The sequence below is a fragment of the Diadema setosum genome, chromosome 16 (genome assembly GCF_964275005.1).
Source record: "Diadema setosum chromosome 16, eeDiaSeto1, whole genome shotgun sequence".
NCBI classification, from domain to species: Eukaryota; Metazoa; Echinodermata; class Echinoidea; order Diadematoida; family Diadematidae; genus Diadema; species Diadema setosum.
In genome coordinates, this window is record NC_092700.1 from 14,638,073 (window position 1) to 14,655,435 (window position 17,363).

At 38.7% G+C, this 17,363-nt stretch overlaps 1 protein-coding gene across 2 annotated transcripts in view; it reads left to right on the top strand.

The window, feature by feature from the left end:
- The window catches only part of LOC140239484 (uncharacterized), a 96,047-nt gene that overhangs the window by 70,137 nt on the left and 8,547 nt on the right, over nt 1–17,363 (top strand). The window contains exons 3-5 of one of the 2 annotated variants that reach the window (XM_072319318.1): nt 13,505–13,570; nt 15,049–15,194; nt 15,840–15,968. In XM_072319318.1, coding sequence (XP_072175419.1) covers nt 13,505–13,570; nt 15,049–15,194; nt 15,840–15,968 — 341 coding nt within the window. The remainder of the gene's footprint in view (nt 1–13,504; nt 13,571–15,048; nt 15,195–15,839; nt 15,969–17,363) is intronic. The other variant, XM_072319319.1, reaches the window with a different exon arrangement.

Below are 17,363 nucleotides of genomic sequence, written 5' to 3' on the forward strand. Positions count from 1 at the left end.
ATCGGGTTTTCAGGAAAACAAACAAACACGTGTACTTATAGCAAGGCCAATGAAATGTTGCATGAAGAATGAGAGACAGAGGTATAGAATGAAGTGAGATTGACTTTGAGTAATTGGAGCCTTTATTTCAGCAGCAATTTGAGCCTTTACTACAGCAGCTCAAATCAGTTCAGACGGAATGAATAATCCTACCTTGATTTAATTACATTCGAAATCACTGCAATTGATTGTGTGGATATTTAAACCGAAGTTCTGTATGTATAGGCACACTTTTCCACCTTTGCTTCACTATTCACAATAATAACGATGATCGAGAAGTTGACGAAAATAGTACCATGTTGTAGAGGTTTGTCGTGGTAGGGGTATGAGCTTGTGGATCTTTAGATTAGAGAAGCAGGTCAGATGTGTCGATCAGTGGAAGTAGTGCAGAATATTAGCTAGTGGCTGATAACAGTGCGTTCCGAAGACACGATAGCTCGTCGAGCTGCACTCTGCTATAGCCAGGTACTGCAGAGAAAGGTTAAGCCAAAACAACTATCGATTTAAAGACAATATTGTCACTTTCTTTAAAAAAAAGGGGGGGGGGAGAAGAACGCAAGAACAAGACCAGAACAAAGAAAGGAGAAGGAGGATAAGAAGAATAAGGAGGAGGAGGAGGAGGAGGAAGGAAAAGAAAGCGAATCGTCTATTCTCCATAACTGATGGATCTCGAAATACATGTTAGGCGAAATCCGACGCCGCCTATCTCTCGAACTTTCTGCCCACTTTCAACCTGAATGCAATATTCAACAGTTATCGATGCCCCCATGCATAATGCTTCGCTGTTCGAAAACTTCTCGTGAATTGATTTTTTTTTTTTTAATTACAATTTTTGGGGTGAAACAAAGCGCAACTGAGCTTATCACTCTGAAATAAGACTTATTCTAACTTTCAGGCTATCTGATTATATTTCATCATAGCCAACAGAAAATAATATATCGAAGACTATCGTATGAAAAAACAAATCATGTGTTTGTTGATTTCATATTCTTTATGCCTTCAATCTAAAAAGTAGCGGAGGCATTATCAAATTTATTCTTTTTCATTTTTGATTATTTGGAATGAACCTGTGGCATTTGGAAATTGATTCTTCGTTACTTCTTCCTCATGCCTTGTTTTACTCTCAGTGTTTCTCCTTGCCTGTAAATCGTTGTCGAAGGTTTATCCTTTCGCTTGAGACTGCTGCTTGCCGCCATGATCTGGACGGGATGCTCATATAGCGCCTTTCTTGGCGGGACCGCAGGCTTCGTGTCAGAGACGTCAGAGACGTCAAAATGCAGACAGGCAAATTCAGGGCGAGACGCTAAAATTGGCGGAATTAATTTGACTTGCGTTCTGTGCTGTCAGCAGCAAGATACTAGTAACGAGCAACATGACTGGAAAGTATGTGCGTGTCATTCGGAAATATTCATTGTTAAAACACGCCCCCTTTCTCTTTTTATGTAACCATACTTAATGTAACCATATTGACGGTCATACCTTAAAACAATACTTCAAAGATGTGTAAGTCTTCAACAGTACTTTTTCTTTTTTTACATTGAGTAGACTTGTCATTGAAGTGACTGATCGCAAATGTCACATAAAAGTTATGAAAATTGCATGATATTCCTAAGGCTCAAAGGGATCAAATGTCCTTTCTTCGAGGAATTAGAAGGACTTCTTTTTTTTTTAGTTTTTTTTTTCTGCATTGATTTCAAAACAACTGAACCGCCAACACGAGGGAATAGAACTGCACAAGCTATCAAACAGATCACATATAAACCGTAACATTGATGTGGATTGTCAACTTTAATCATATACTATTGTCGAATACGTATGGATTATAAACATCGATTGAGGAGACATAAATCTATAAGGTGTTAGATTCCTGGCAATTTATGTAAGGCACACTATTTGATTAAATTGTTAGTAGAAACCCCATGATTTCACTTTCATATTTGAGCTGAGCTACGGTAAAAGAGGATTTGAAATGGAATGGACGCTTCTTGGAGACAGCTATCAAAAAATTGAATTGTTGAAGCGGAATTAGCTGCTATATTCAAATGTAGGCGAATTTAGAGCCATTGTGACGTTGACTGACATGAAATGGGAACTACTCACATCACGTGACCATTACATCTGTTTCTGGAGGGTCTATCGTACATTGAAACACTGTGTCAATTTTTATAGGAAAAACCAAGAACGAAGTCAATTTGGTCATTAGGATTTATTGGTGTATGTATGGGGGGGGGGGGTCGAGAGGGGCATAGGTGCCTTCTTAGCAATGACAAGTCAGGAATTCTGATACAGAATGTGTCTTATCGTGTGACTTCACGACTTCTTTTTATTTCTGATGTTCCCCTATACTACATGTCTGTTATAATATAAATAACAAACATGTAGTATGGGGGGAACATCAGACATACTTATATCATTTATTTTAAATCTGTAAATGGTCAAAGCCATTTTTTTTTCATTGTCCGCTGTTGCCCTTTTGCCTTTGTTTCTTTTGACCATATTGCTCTATGTAGAGCGAGAATTATTACTGCCTTTTAATCTGTCATTCTTTGTCAAGCCATGGAGCTCTGGTCAAGCTTTGTTTCTTGCTCGGAGGCGTCACATTGTGCTTACAGTGAATCACGGATAACATACTCCCAAAATAATACTTTCTTTGCTGGATTGTGAGTGAAAATCGTGCAGCCTTCTACCGCTCTCGTCCGGTCTGCTCAATTCTCCTCTGCAGAAATTGTATTTTCGTTCCGAAGATTTCAAAACAATGGACCGAAAAAACGAGGAAAGGGTATTTTCATTCGCTTCTCAGCAACCTTGGGTTGTTAGTTTTGGCATCTTGTTTCTCCCCCAACCCCTCCCGCCGAGCAACCCCACCTAAATTAGAAGTGAAAGGCGAGTGATGTCTTCAGCTTTCACTTTGGTTGACACTTTCTCATTTGACACGCAATAATTACGTAATCACGATTTACGCTGACCACGTGTGGGCGATTTGATTGACACACGTCACGGGAGTTCTTGGATAGAGGGAAAGGTTAGGGTGAATTCTAGAAATCCTGACTTCCGGACAGGCTATAATCCATCCAAGCATCAGCATGTGTGGTGGCTGTCAGACGAACCAGTCCCTCCCCCCCCCCCCCATTGTTCCCCATCAATACACTGTACATCTTCATGGACCTACCATGAACCAGGGAGGTGGCACCTCTCTGATTGAACCATACGCTTGACAGATCGGTGAAGACTTACCGGATGTCTTCATCGACCCCGACTACTGACTGAGTTTTTTCTTGTTTCTTGTTGAAACATGATGTATGTCTCCCAGCCATCACACATTCCCTCTCCATCACAATTCAAGCTACAAACAAAGAGGCTTCAGACTGAATGTGTCTATGAATAGAAGGAAAATTATATGATTGCACCTATTATCTGCCATTGCTTAACAATCAGTATGTGTAACTGAAAAGACACAGCTGACTTTGAATTCAGTGTTTCCAGAGAAATGGCAATCATGCTTAATTGTTTGTTTTGCATGAGCAAATTGTTACTTTGATTTTACTTATGGTCCGTCATAGTGTTGGAAGTGAAGTTGACTGGTTAGACCCTACCCAATATGTCAATTAAGTGTACATGACATTTCATCCTATAGCATCCAGTCATCGCATAGTTGTCAGTGTTCAACAATGATGACCTTACATAAAGAGGGGACTAATAAGTTGCTATTTATACATGTATTTATTAACAGTTTATGAACCTAAAACTATAGAATCGTGAGACGCTGACATGGCCAAATCATCATTTTCAGGAATGTCATATGCTTAAAAATTCTATTACCATTCCCATTTGCTGGCAATTAAGAAGGGGTAAAACACTCTTCGGACTGCTAACGGAACATGTTCGGCAGGAATAACACATTCTTTTTTTTTTATTTCAGTGCTTACGAAGACATGCATGAATCCCAGAAGTATTATCTCTGAAATGTAATTTCATAATCAGGTTATAAAGAGGAATAAATTTATTACACAAACTTAACCCAAGATGAAAAGAGAAGAAACATTTATCATGTATAGCTATCTTCGCCCCAAACCCTATATAACACGAAGGAACGGACACGCAAAGTCGCCGGTTTTGCCCGCGCCTGGGCTTATGAACACACCTAGAACTGAGACATTTCAATGTCACTGTATAAGAGTGTTACAAAAATAATGATATTCAAATTCTCACCAAGATATCCTCGTGCCATAAACTATAGAAATAAAAAAAGAAAAGGCCAAACATAGGGAATGAATACGTGAATATATGGCGATATTACGCTGGCCAACAATACGTCATAAATCATAATATTTTGTTTTTCCAGTCTGCGTTTGACTCGGCAAATGCAGGCCGTAATAAGCTTCGCCCGTCCAGCTCTAAATGGATTTTAATTTGACGTTTAATGGTTGATCTGCAAATGGATGGTTATCTCACTATGACAGTTAATTAGATGAGGACATCGTGTTATTGTGCAGTTTAGCGTTGATATGATAATAGTTTTATATCTCGTGCTACCTAAACAGTAGGGCCGGGGGAATCACCTTGCCGAGATAGAAACGCACACACAAACTGCAATATCTGGCAGTGAGAGATTATTCGCGATTATAAAGCTTGTAAAAAGACGATTAGCTACACTTTAGGGCCTTCCCCCTTAATATCACAAAACGACGTAATATCTCGCGTCTTCGATTAGATCTGGCAAGTTTAAGTTCAGTTCACAAAGGCGCAATCAAAGATGGTTGTATAACTTGAACGTCTATCGCGATATGGGTTACTAAACACACAGGGGCAACGCGATAGAACGGCCCGATATCTGGGCTGTGATGATACTCCTATCTCGCTGGTCGTGTGCCGCCTAAACTGCCGGCGCGACTGATAGCGTGCGTGTCCGCTGAGCTAATTTTACGCCGAAAATAAATGTTGATATCGCCTCATTTTGATACGCGGTGTATAAAACTGTCATAAAATCCACAAAGGAGAGACAAGGGACTCGGGACGAGTGTATATTGGTAACACTGCGTTTGCCTTTGCTTCTAGCTGTAATTTTCACGTGTGACACATGCATCGTTCCTGGTATCTCTACAATGATTCTTTCACCAGGGGAAAAACAGACAAGTGAACAGTGTCTCGAACCATAATCAAACGTTGCTAAAAGTTTCTAGATACTTTTTCATATCCTCTTTTCGAGATTGTTTAATGTAATACATATTTAAGTTAAGATGAGAAGACGCGACTACGGAATGACAAGAACATGGTGATGTCTTCATTTTGTTTGAAAAGTCGTGACACTCGAATCTAATTCATTAATTGTCTCAAAGATAGCTTCTTTATAATATGGTTGTAAAGTTCATCACACTTAAAGGTGAATGATTTTTTCACGTTACTTAGGCTTCAGGGTCTTCGCTGGAAGAGCGAAGAGAAAAGATATTTGTGCTGCTGTCTGAATTGAATACTGCCTGAATAGAGATAATATATATATATATATATATTTTTTTTTTTATACAAATGAACAACAAAACTGTATAGAGACTGATTGGAAATTTCGCTTCTGTTTTTATTATTTTTTTAAAGTCGTTGTGAAGTGAATGGAGAAGCTTATTTCATTGGGCGTGAGAAATTTCGCCAAGTGCATCATACGCCTAGCAACCTGTTGCCTGTGTTCATAGTTAATTGGTTTTTAATTGACACGTTTATCGCGTGTTATCTCCATCGCACCAACGGCCGTTACACCAAGACCTTATTCATCTCTTGTTCACTTCATCTCGGTAGCAAATCATATCGAGTGCTTTCCCTTGCCCAATCAATCCAAGATGTCTTCAGTGAAGGAGGCTAACAACGCTGAAAAAACGTGCCCACTACAAACTTTCGAGGGTTTCCCAGCCTTTGTATTAAGGGGGGGGGGGGTGGCCCGCGTGGTAGCACGTTAATTGCTGGAATAGGTTTGAAAGAACGCCTACAAAATCATTGCAACAAGTGTGATATAGGATCGACATTGCGATATTATTGACAATTGCTGCAAGATAACGCTGCTGTGACGGCCACCGTTTATGTATTTTAGACCCCTCGAACTATTTGAAAAGGTTCTAGAAAGAAAACTCAGTCTAATAATGAAATAAAGGAGAAGCCCTCAACAAGAAAGGAGACAGACATTGTGGGGTTTTTTTTTTCTTTCGTTCTTTCTTTCTGTGTGGAGTGGGAATTATTTAGCTTATTTGACTTTGCTTAAGAGCCGCGAACCGCGACAATCGCTAATGAGTGATTCATTAATGCTTGGGCAAACCATCCTTATCTAAAGGAGGGCAAAATACCATCAGATGTATCCATTCTCACACACAATCCCAGTTAACCAAAGAAACAACTTCTGTGGGTCTGTGAACTAGGTTTGCAAACTAACCGACCCCCTCCCTCCGGTTTCCAATTGAGTTCGTTCTTAGAGGGGTGAGCTCTGAAAGTGAGGTCTCTCTGATAATTAAAGGCATTATTTACCATTTGCAGATGAAACAAAAACCCAGCTTTAGTGCTTCAAACTAGTTCTAAAATGTGAGTTTGGGATAGAAACTGCCAATGTAAAAATTTGAATTAGTATTCAAAATGTGAAAAATAGTCATAATGAAATTGTTTCTATAAACCGTCTACAGTTATAGTTTATTTAGAAAAATAGTGATATCTCCTTATATTTTAGACTTTATTGCATTTTTTTTTTAATTTGGGAGTTGTTTTGTGATACAACTGACCAACAAAATGCATCAAATGTGATAACTCGAACATTTCTAAAATCACTGCTCCCAATGTTAAAGGGATAGTACAGTATTGGTGGAGATGAGAATTGGGCTTTTAACTTTTTGCGAGATACCAAGAAAACACTTATGAAATAGTACAGAGCATACCATTTTAAGAGGAATTCAAAGTTTATTGGGTGAAAATCGGGTTTGGGATGATTGAAACATCCAAAAACAAAGTAGAACAAAGCGATCGTAATAAAAGGTGGGTCCCACATTTTATTAAAATCGCTCTGTTTTGGATATCTCAGCCATTTCAAAACCAATTTTCATCAAATAAACGTTGCATTCCTCATGGAATTACATGCTCTTTCTTATTTCAGAAGAGTTTTCTCATTACCTCACCAAAAAATGTTAGAAACCTGAAATAAGGTCTCAACCAAGACTATTTACGATCCCTTTAAACAATACCTTTAAACTCCGCAGAAGCCAGCTTACCTACATTGATTTTAAGACGACGAATTACGCAATAGCATCTCATTGTCATCTTTTTATTTTTATTTTCACCAGAACTACGAGAAGAAGGAGAAATATTCTGTATTTATGTGATATCAAAAACCTATAAGAACACGTATAGCGCGTAACACAATGTCTTCACATCTGTGCGCTCCTTGTTGTACTCAAACTAAATAAAATCGAATTAAATCGAATGCTTTCTTTAATCAGGTGTAACAATTATCTCAATATGAGCTAAAACATTCCATGACTGTGGGTATATGGAAACTATCTTGAACTACTGATATTTCTTGATATAAGCATACAATTCTTGTAACAATTGCATGGTATGCAAGCTCATCCTGATAAAGTAATGTTACTACAAGGGGTTGCGATTATTCAAAAATCATAACTATCTATTAGTTGATATCTTGTAGCACGTATATAAGTGAACTTCAGAAGTTATCATGTTTAGAGTGTGCCTGATATACACGGGGTTTGAATCTACATGGTATGGACCAATACACTCACTTATCTAATTAAGCAGTGTCCTGGAGTAATCATCTTCAGCATCATTATGGTACATGTAGTTTTGTCTCACAATCCGCACAAAATATAATAATAGTCGATGTTATAAAACAAAAGTATTATAAGGACACAGAAAAAGTGTGTTATACATTGGTAAATCTCTCTCATTTTTGATGGCCGTTAAAGAAAAACGACAAACTGGAATCAGCCGGACAAACTAAAAGCAAAAGGAAACAATTACTGTAACACTGATCAGGGACTTAATGTTTGTTAGCAAAGGTTCAATAGAGAATTAACAGCACCACCAACAACAAAATATGCCGCCTGCATTTAAAGATAATTATGATACTGTTCTCAAAAGCACTATATGGCAAATTGTATGGTTTCTGTAAAACGTCCCTGAGCCGACCTAAGTGAAAAATAATTATTCATTTCGCTAATCAACAGTGATGCCCATCACATGCGGACATTTTATGAGAAAATATGAAGGGGATGACTTATACACGAAAATCGCACCAATTTCTGGAAAATTACATAGATGTGACAATGCGGACACTTAGCCATTGTGCGAGTCACTTAAATTAATAAAAACAGTTACATAATATCAATTTCTTGTGGTCTGACATTACATCGTTACATACACATTTGACATAGTTCTTCGACGACTCGAAAAGTTACCATGTGCTGAAAACAGTTCGTATCGACCGTAATATAGTATTGTTTGGTACAAATGTGTTTGAAGGAGAGGGCAACATTTTGATGTCCCCCCTTTGAAAAGGCAAAACGGAATATTAAGACACACTCACGCACACACACATACACACACGTACTTGCACACACACAAAATACGCAATATAAGGCGTTATGAAGGATGTAAAAAGAAATTGTGAATCTTTATCATTTCAACAATGTATACTCTTCCAAGCGCACAGGTACGTGATAACAAGACAAATAAAGCCAAAATTAACAAAAATGAAAATGATTTACGTTTAACAAACAATCACGGGATTGCAAGTGCCCTTGAGGTGTTTGTTGACTGTAGGTTATTAATTAAGTTAGGTTGGATTCGTAACCGTTTAACTCCTGGCGGTCACTTTGTACTTTTGTTTTGTTTTGATTTTAGTGTGCCTTTTCAGACGAGTTCAATTCTGACGCCTTTGAATCATTACCACTATTTCTAGGGATTAGCAGCTTGCAGACATACGTTTATCCTGCTAGGTAATGATTGACAGTGAAAATTTTGAAATTTTAGTTTTGGAAAATTTGAAATTGCCTCAGTCTTGAGAAGAATAAAATGCTGAACTTTATACCCCATGAATATGCAACAAGATTCCAACTGCTTCAACTACTAAAGAAGAGTACGTCACTTGTCGTCACACTTTTTGCTCCTTTTCTAAAAGTTTCTAATTATTATTCAAAAGTCATATTTCATGTTCACAATAATTGTTAAACTTGCAGGTGTTCCTGCGAGGAGATTCCTGATGTTATTTGGACTCTATAATTATAATGAGCGATAAGGGGCGTTGGTGGAGCCACAATTTTTCGCTGATCCCACAGAGCTCTCGTTAGTCCATGGTTTTGCATTATCCACCCAGCAGCAGCGTACCGCGGAGTCCCGCCAGGTTAATTTTTGATAACCGTAATTACAGGTAGCCGCTGTTATGTTGACTCTTTGGCCAAATTTCAACTTAGTTTACTCTACAAGTTTACTCGCAAGATTAACAATACGTGTTATAACAATTGAAGTCATTTGCACTCACTTGAAGAAGAGAGAAGGACAGAAGGAAGAACAGATTTGAGAGTCTTGAATGTCATTCGTACTGGAAGAAAACTAAAAGAACAATGGTTAATATTAATATGAAGTGATACGTGAAAACTTGTCATTGTTCCTTTTCCGTGCTGGTGAAAATGGAACATAAAGTTCCACGTAATGAGCAACAGACAAGAGGAAAGAAAGACAAGAGAGTTGAAGGCGCACAGAGATGAAAATGATGGAAATGATAATATATGTAAATATATACAGATTCCATGGCTGGATAATGATAGTTGATTGATACCGATAGTGCTTTCATCGATAACAATGATAGCAGTACTACTACACAAATGCCGCCGGTATTACTACTATTACGATCCATTTAAAAGATAACGATGACAAATTATTACCAATGATAGATACATATTCATGCTCTGTCTTACAATAACCATCCCCTAAATAGCGTGGTAGAGAATGTCATGTAAATCTCCAACACTGATGGAAACCATTGTGTATTTATCACTGTCTTCTATGGTCAATACGGGGGCTTTAAGTAGGCTTATACCCTTATCGTAAGAAATGTTGTTTATTGCTTGAATCAAATGAACCAAAATGTGAACGAAATAAACAAATGAGACACGCCGTGACTAGATGACAGACCCCTTTCCCTCCAGCAGAGCGCCGGGGGTTCGGGCGAGTGCGGAGAGGTTGGAAGGTTCAATCGTGCATCAATTGGGGAAGTCGGGCTTTCGCGTCTCCTCAATTTGTCTCCTTGATAAGAAATTGTGACGCTGAAATTGATGGATCGAGTAACGAAGTGAACAAAGAATGTTGGCTGAATACCATACAGTACAGACTCCGCCTATCATGGACATACACATGCACACACGGAGATTTCCCCCATTTACCAAACACGTCTACATAACTCCATAGCGTATCCACCCCTGTTCTAAACGAAAGTTTGAACAAAAAAGTATTCATGACGTTCTCTACTCTTTCAGTTTCATTTAATTCTCATCAGAAGAAATTAGTCTGAATTCATGTGACTTCGCTTTAAATTACATATTTAATTCTGATTTGTCGGAACATCTGACAAAAGACTAGGATCTATGATATTTCTTTTACAGACAATCAAGAGTGCTGATGTTTTGGCGGTCAGTCTCACTTTTTATTTTCCCCTGAAATCTTCAAATATTTTCATCGAGATTTCGAGTGCTTTATATCAATGTCGAGCTAGCCACTGTACCGTCTGTTCGTGGGACCTCACACCATATGATGCCCACAATGGGTATGTCACGGCAGTCGTGATAAAATCCCCTACAGCTCTATGTTGTTCATCTTCAAAGCAGGGTGCATTTATTATGTTGCCAAACTTTCACGGTCATATCTCGGTTTTGGTCGCGGTATCATGGCTCGTTTGCTTTGGGCATCGATAAAGATTGATACAAGCTCGTGTTTGACTGACGATACTTCTTTCACCCCGACCCCCCCCCCCTTCTGTCTTTGCCTTGTTTTTGTTGAGCAATCGGAAAGTCGTTTTGGTCGCTGTAAGGTGGTCTTCTTGCTCTGCGCACTCACCGTCGCCTTGCCGCCGGCAGAAGCGGCAGCGAACACGGCTACTCCCTCGTTGAGAGGGTGACCGGCGACGGGTTTATTTCTTAGCCGGATTAGCGGTGCAGACGGTATTGCCGCCTGCTCCTTAGCTCGGCGCTCGACGTTCACTCTCCCCGCCCGCGTTTGAGTGACGTGCGTTTATGTTTTTCAGAAATTTCCGACGCAAACAACATGCTCAGCCTGTGAGTGGCGAATGTCAAAGAATCCATCTTAATGGATTACAAATAATGTCGAGTGAAGAGGCGTGAGAGGATGTTTTACAGGAGTGGGGAAGATGGTCGGTCTTTGCTCGGCTGAGAAGGGAATTGTTTTTTTCGCTCAAGGGACGTGCTTAATTCGGTTTTCTCCAGAAATTTATAGGCTGCTTGCTAGAGAGTTAGTCGTTAACCGCACCGCTCATATTGCTTCAAAGAAGACATCTTCTAGATTTCAGTTCATCGTCTACAGAACTTGTTGGAAAGGACAATCCGCTAGAGACTTCATTCCATATAACGTACTTAGTGGCCTTTGATAGCTATTTCAGTTTAGAGCAATTAACAAAAGAACTTATGCCTCGGAAGCATGTAGCTTAGTTTAAACATCACGATTAACTTGTCCAAAATCTGAATCAATGGCTGAACTTTGTGGTAGACGAAAGTGAAAGAATATTATTTCAAACAAATTGCATTGATCATCCTATTGACACCTTACATTAAAAAAAATGGGTTTAAAGATTGTGTTGATCCGTCAAGTGTGTCTCTCCGTATTGTACTTCAATCGTTCATTTACACAGAAAATAACTACCGCGAAAATAACCAAGTCTGTATTTGTTTTTCTTTAATTTCCTGTGGCAAACTATGGTTACGCAGAGACGAAAATAACTTTTCGACTGACATTGTCTCTGTTGACCCCTACCGACCTCTACATTAGCATTTGCAGCAAATAATTGCGTCTGCACACGACGTAATAGGAAAAACTGCATTGATGTCAATTGATGAAGGATGTCATTCACCCGTTTGAGTGTCTTTTTATACTGTAAAAACATAATTTGATATTGTTTATGGAACATACAAAGTAAACACATTACCGTGAGTGGTACAGCTTCTCATTCTCAAACCTCGCTCACATTTCTTTTGTGAATCGTCGAGGCAGATACGCTCGGCTAATGAAATTTGATGACCAAAACTCTTGTATGCCGGAAAACAGGTATCAAGGTATATGGAGATGATAGATGTTATCTGCAGTAGAACCGAAATGAGACAATGAGCTCTCTTTTTGCACACGTGTATCTCTCTTGCTCTTTTCACTTCGTTGGTGCGATAAATTTTGATTTTGGCGAGAGGACAAAGAAAACTTTCCCATCCCGCCCTTTGTGCGTGAGGTTTCCTCCCCAAAATCTGATTTCACTTATCTTGAATTGGTACAAAGCAATGAGAGTAACAACAACGAAAGTGTGAATGTGACATTTACTGGGACAATGTATATAATATTTATAAGACTCATTGTATTAAACTCTTTATTCCTCTTTAGGGTGCCTGAGATGTGTTTTTGGGTCGTTTATTCGCCCATCAGTGACAGCCCGTTTTTCCTTGCACACCTAGATTCCTGTTACATATAACATTAATCCCTTTAACACCAATACCGATGCACCAATCAGTCTTTATTACGTACAGCTTTAAAAGGTATCGATAGGCGTAATTTCTGACCGTTTTTGCTGTGATTTCTATTAGCATCATTGGCAAGCTGTGAGCGAGAGAGGTCGCTCTAGCGCTTTGGTTCAGGAACGGAAACGACTGGCGGAGGATTTCGCTTGCGAAAACGGAGGCGAAAATTTGTTCGCTTGAATTCGTGTACTCCTCAATAATAATAATAATAATAATAATAATAATAATAATAATAATAATAATAATAATAATAATAATAATAATCATCATCATAATCATAATCATAATCATATAAATAATAATAATAATAATAATAATAATAATAATAATAATAATATCAATAATAAGAATAATAATAATAATTATAATCATAATAATATTTATTATTATCATTATCATTATTAATCAATTAATTATCAAAATTATAATTATAACTATAATCATAATAATGATAATTGGCCCACAGTCTCTGATGAGCGTTCGTTTTGTCAACACTCTTTCTTTTACAAAGATTCCATCATGATCTGAGTTTTGTAATTTTAGCAATCAAACTGAGCCACGACACCCACTCATTAAAGTACGGAATTGTTGAAACCAGATAATGGAAGAAAGAAAGAAATACAAACAAACAAACAAACAAACAAACAAACAGTGATAACATGGTAGTTTCATTTTCTTCCTCTTGTATCTAACAGAAGCTGAGGCGCAGATGATTAAAAGCATGGAAGGATACACAGCAGTCTGGCCTAATGAATACGGATGTAAGTTTGAATCTTCTTCCCGAAGCACAAGCTTCGGGAAGAAGATTTTTATATTTTCATGACTTGTGAATGATATGTTCGATATCGTTATACTTATCTTCTGTTTTGTACAAGTGGTGAAATAGAACTTACTGAAACTGAAACTGAAACTGCTTACAATCTCTTTTACGTGCCGAAATATGATATGACTTAGTTTATGTATCCATAAGGTTGAAATTATATAAATTGTGGAATGTCTTTTTTTTTCTTTTTTCTTTTTTTTTTTTGCTGGACGGGTTACCGAAATATTTAGTGTTGTTCGTAACAAGGGTTAAAATCTTAGGAGTGCCATCGCTGTTTTCAAAGAATAACTTGATAAAAACGTTGGTTAAAACGTCGCCTAACAGCGACAATGGTTTTTAGAACAATGTATCATTATATCTGAATGGTTGGAAGTGTCGAACACAGAAACGAATTCACATTTTCGAAGAAGCTTCCGTATCTTCATAATTTCAATCTTTGTTTGCTGTGGTCGCCATATCCGTTGGGAGATGTTATGACATGATATCTTTTTTTGTGTGTTTCTTGTCTTTGAAAAAAAAATGATACCTGAAAAGTGAAAGAACAATAAATCAAGCAGCCAGGTGATATTTTCCTTTTTCATTGTTTAACCCTTTGTATACTTTGAGCGCCCATTGGTAAAAGAAAAATCCCACAGAGTTGTAGGTCTGTACACGGTCCAAATTCACTGACATATATGGTTAAGTGGGAAGTAGAATGGACTGAAAAAAGGCAGTCATTCGGCATGTCCAAGGAAACCCACAGTGTGTCCTGTGGGTATGAAATGTTCTTTGTAGATCTTCTTTTTTTTTTCCAACGAGAATTTGGATATTCAGCTAACCCTATACTCTTCATGGCAGTTCAGTTTCCAACAAACGCTATATACAATGTGACACTATCGACGTTGTTGTACAGATTTATAGTCATGTATATCTGAGTGTTATACCTTATCAGAAATACCCCTCGTGGTAAGCTATGGACATGCAGCTCCTAAGACATATTCTGTATACAGAATATGTCTTAGGAGCTGCATGTCCATAGCTTACCACGAGGGGTATATCTGATAAGGTATAACACTCAGATATACATGACTATAAATCTGTACAACAACGTCGATAGTGTCACATTGTATATAGCGTTTGTTGGAAACTGAACTGCCATGAAGAGTATAGGGTTAGCTGAATATCCAAATTCTCGTTGGAAAAAAATAAGAAGATCTACAAAGAATATTTCATACCCAAAGGACACACTGTGGGTTTCCTTGGACATGCCGAATGACTGCCTTTTTTCAGTCCATTCTACTTCCCACTTAACCATATATGTCAGTGAATTTGGACAGTGTACAGGCCTACAACTCTGTGGGATTTAGTGACTTTGAATGAAAGCGAATAAATGAAATAGTTATTTCTTTCTCTTCACTTATGCGTGCCACCTTGCAGTGGGTCGTGAGTGCGTGAACTGCGGGGCCATCTCTACTCCGCTGTGGCGCCGGGACGGGACCGGTCACTACCTATGCAATGCCTGTGGTCTTTACCACAAGATGAACGGCTACAACCGACCACTAATCAAGAACCCAAGGAGACTGGTAGGAAACAAGAAAAAAAAAAAGATGATGATTATGATGCTAATGGTGATGATTATGGTAATGATAATACTTACAACTAATAAAGCATTTTTGTAACAGAAAACAAGTGAGAAGTCCATTCATCGAAATGATGAATTGAAATGATTGCGACAATTTTGATAATAATGATACTACTAATAACGATGATACTCGACTGAATTTGTTTTATCTGTACCTGATACTTTCTGGGTAAATTTGACCCAGAGATGACATGTAAAATCCCTTCATATCAAGTGAATAAGATGCTATATGAATACCAAGTGTCAAATGCCGTTAAGATAATGACGACAATTCTTACGATATTGCTTGAAAATCGACTCATCTTCATCATTGCAGGCAGCAGTATGTATATTTTCTTGTAATTTAATGACTAAAATATCATGGAATTGACATAATTGAAGATGCTTGGGGCAAGTAGAGTGTAAAAAGTGGACAGGAAGACCGAAGGTAGAAGAAAATGATCAGCGGTACCCTCAAAATGTATTAATTTATTCGTGTGTGTGATGTCGTGTTTTTGGGATGCAGGCAGCGTGAATCGATAGCTAAGATCTCTGATTTCAAGATCATTAAATCTCCTCCTGTTTTCTTCCTGTTCCTCTTCCCCAGCAGTCGGGATCAAGGCGAGAGGGAATCACCTGTGCAAACTGCCACACCAGCACCACCACCTTATGGCGTCGCAACAAAGACGGGGAACCTGTGTGCAACGCATGCGGCCTCTACTTCAAACTGCACGGCGTAAGTATAAAAGATGAGAGCGTACCTGCCTACAAAACTAAGTATTGTGAATACCAGCTGGTATCTATGAACGCCACACACACACAAACACACACATCCTCACTTAGCTTTTGAGAGAAACACAGTGCTAGACGAAGTTACAGCCCGAAAGAAACCTTCCGGATAGTCACAGGGATGACTAAACATTATTACGTGTATCAACAACCATGAGACGCTTGTAGGGCGAGTTTGTACCATGACAAAATTCTGCTGTGTTGTTTAGGGATGACTATCTGCCTCTAGGATTCACCATGACAAGCAGCAAGGAACAGAGTGTCAATACTTTATACCCATGAGAATGGTGAAGCTGTATACCGTTGAACAACTGTAACTGCAATGGATAGAGAGGAACTTAGAAGGACAAATTGGGAAACCTGCCGTGAAGTACCTTGCGGGAGTTCGAAAAATTTTTTTTTTTCGCATTTTCACAATTGTTTCTGTAATTGATTCTTAAAACCAACAAAATATAAACCCCCAAATCTTATCCTATCATATAACCACTATTTGCGTCTTTCAGAATGCGGTCTTGAAGATACATCTGCTCATCAAGGAAAGATATTTTTTTTTTTAGAAACTTCTTAATCACTCCTGACCAAACTTTCTGCTGAAAATAGAGAAATGCTATTCTTATACACAATTTAATCTTTGAATTAGTTTAAGTTCGAGGAAATTGAGAGAATAGAGTGACAGGGTGGCAGAACATCCTCATTTAGCATGACTCGCGGTAATCTCACACGTGAGAGAGGTTACGAGCTGTAAGAACGCACTTAGTCCCTGGATCTACACACTCTGTCTCACCGATAGCCAGCCGTCAGGCAGAGCTCGCGATCCTTGTGCTTGTATCGGTGAGATAGGCTGGCTGTCGCCACCGAAAGAACATGTGAAACCCAAAGCATTGTGATAAAACTCTCAGGTCACGGTATACTCAGTACCCATGTGAGACCCCGTCCTGTCAGAGATAGCCCGCTCATCCAGGCTACTGTTGGCGATTGTTTTTGACAGCAAAGACGTCCAGTGAAAGAACTTGATAAGTCTCTCTTCCCTTTTAGATGAGTATAAGGCGCGGGGGAAAAGTACGCGTGACTTACTCCCAAAAACAAAGCGTGTGGTAGCCAACGAACCGTCTTATCTGGGCTCACCTTTTCGAAGGAGATAACCGGGCAATTTAGTTTCGTAATATCGCGGAATAAGACCATGAAGGAAGTCCTGAGCAATGCTTTCGATTAGAGCCAAATAGATGATTGACCTTGCCCATTCGGGGTCAATATTTGTGTGACAAGTCCGGCTGCTGCTGGACAATCAATGCAAGAGAGGGAGAGAAAGAAAGAGAGAGAGAGAGAGAGAGAGAGAGAGGGG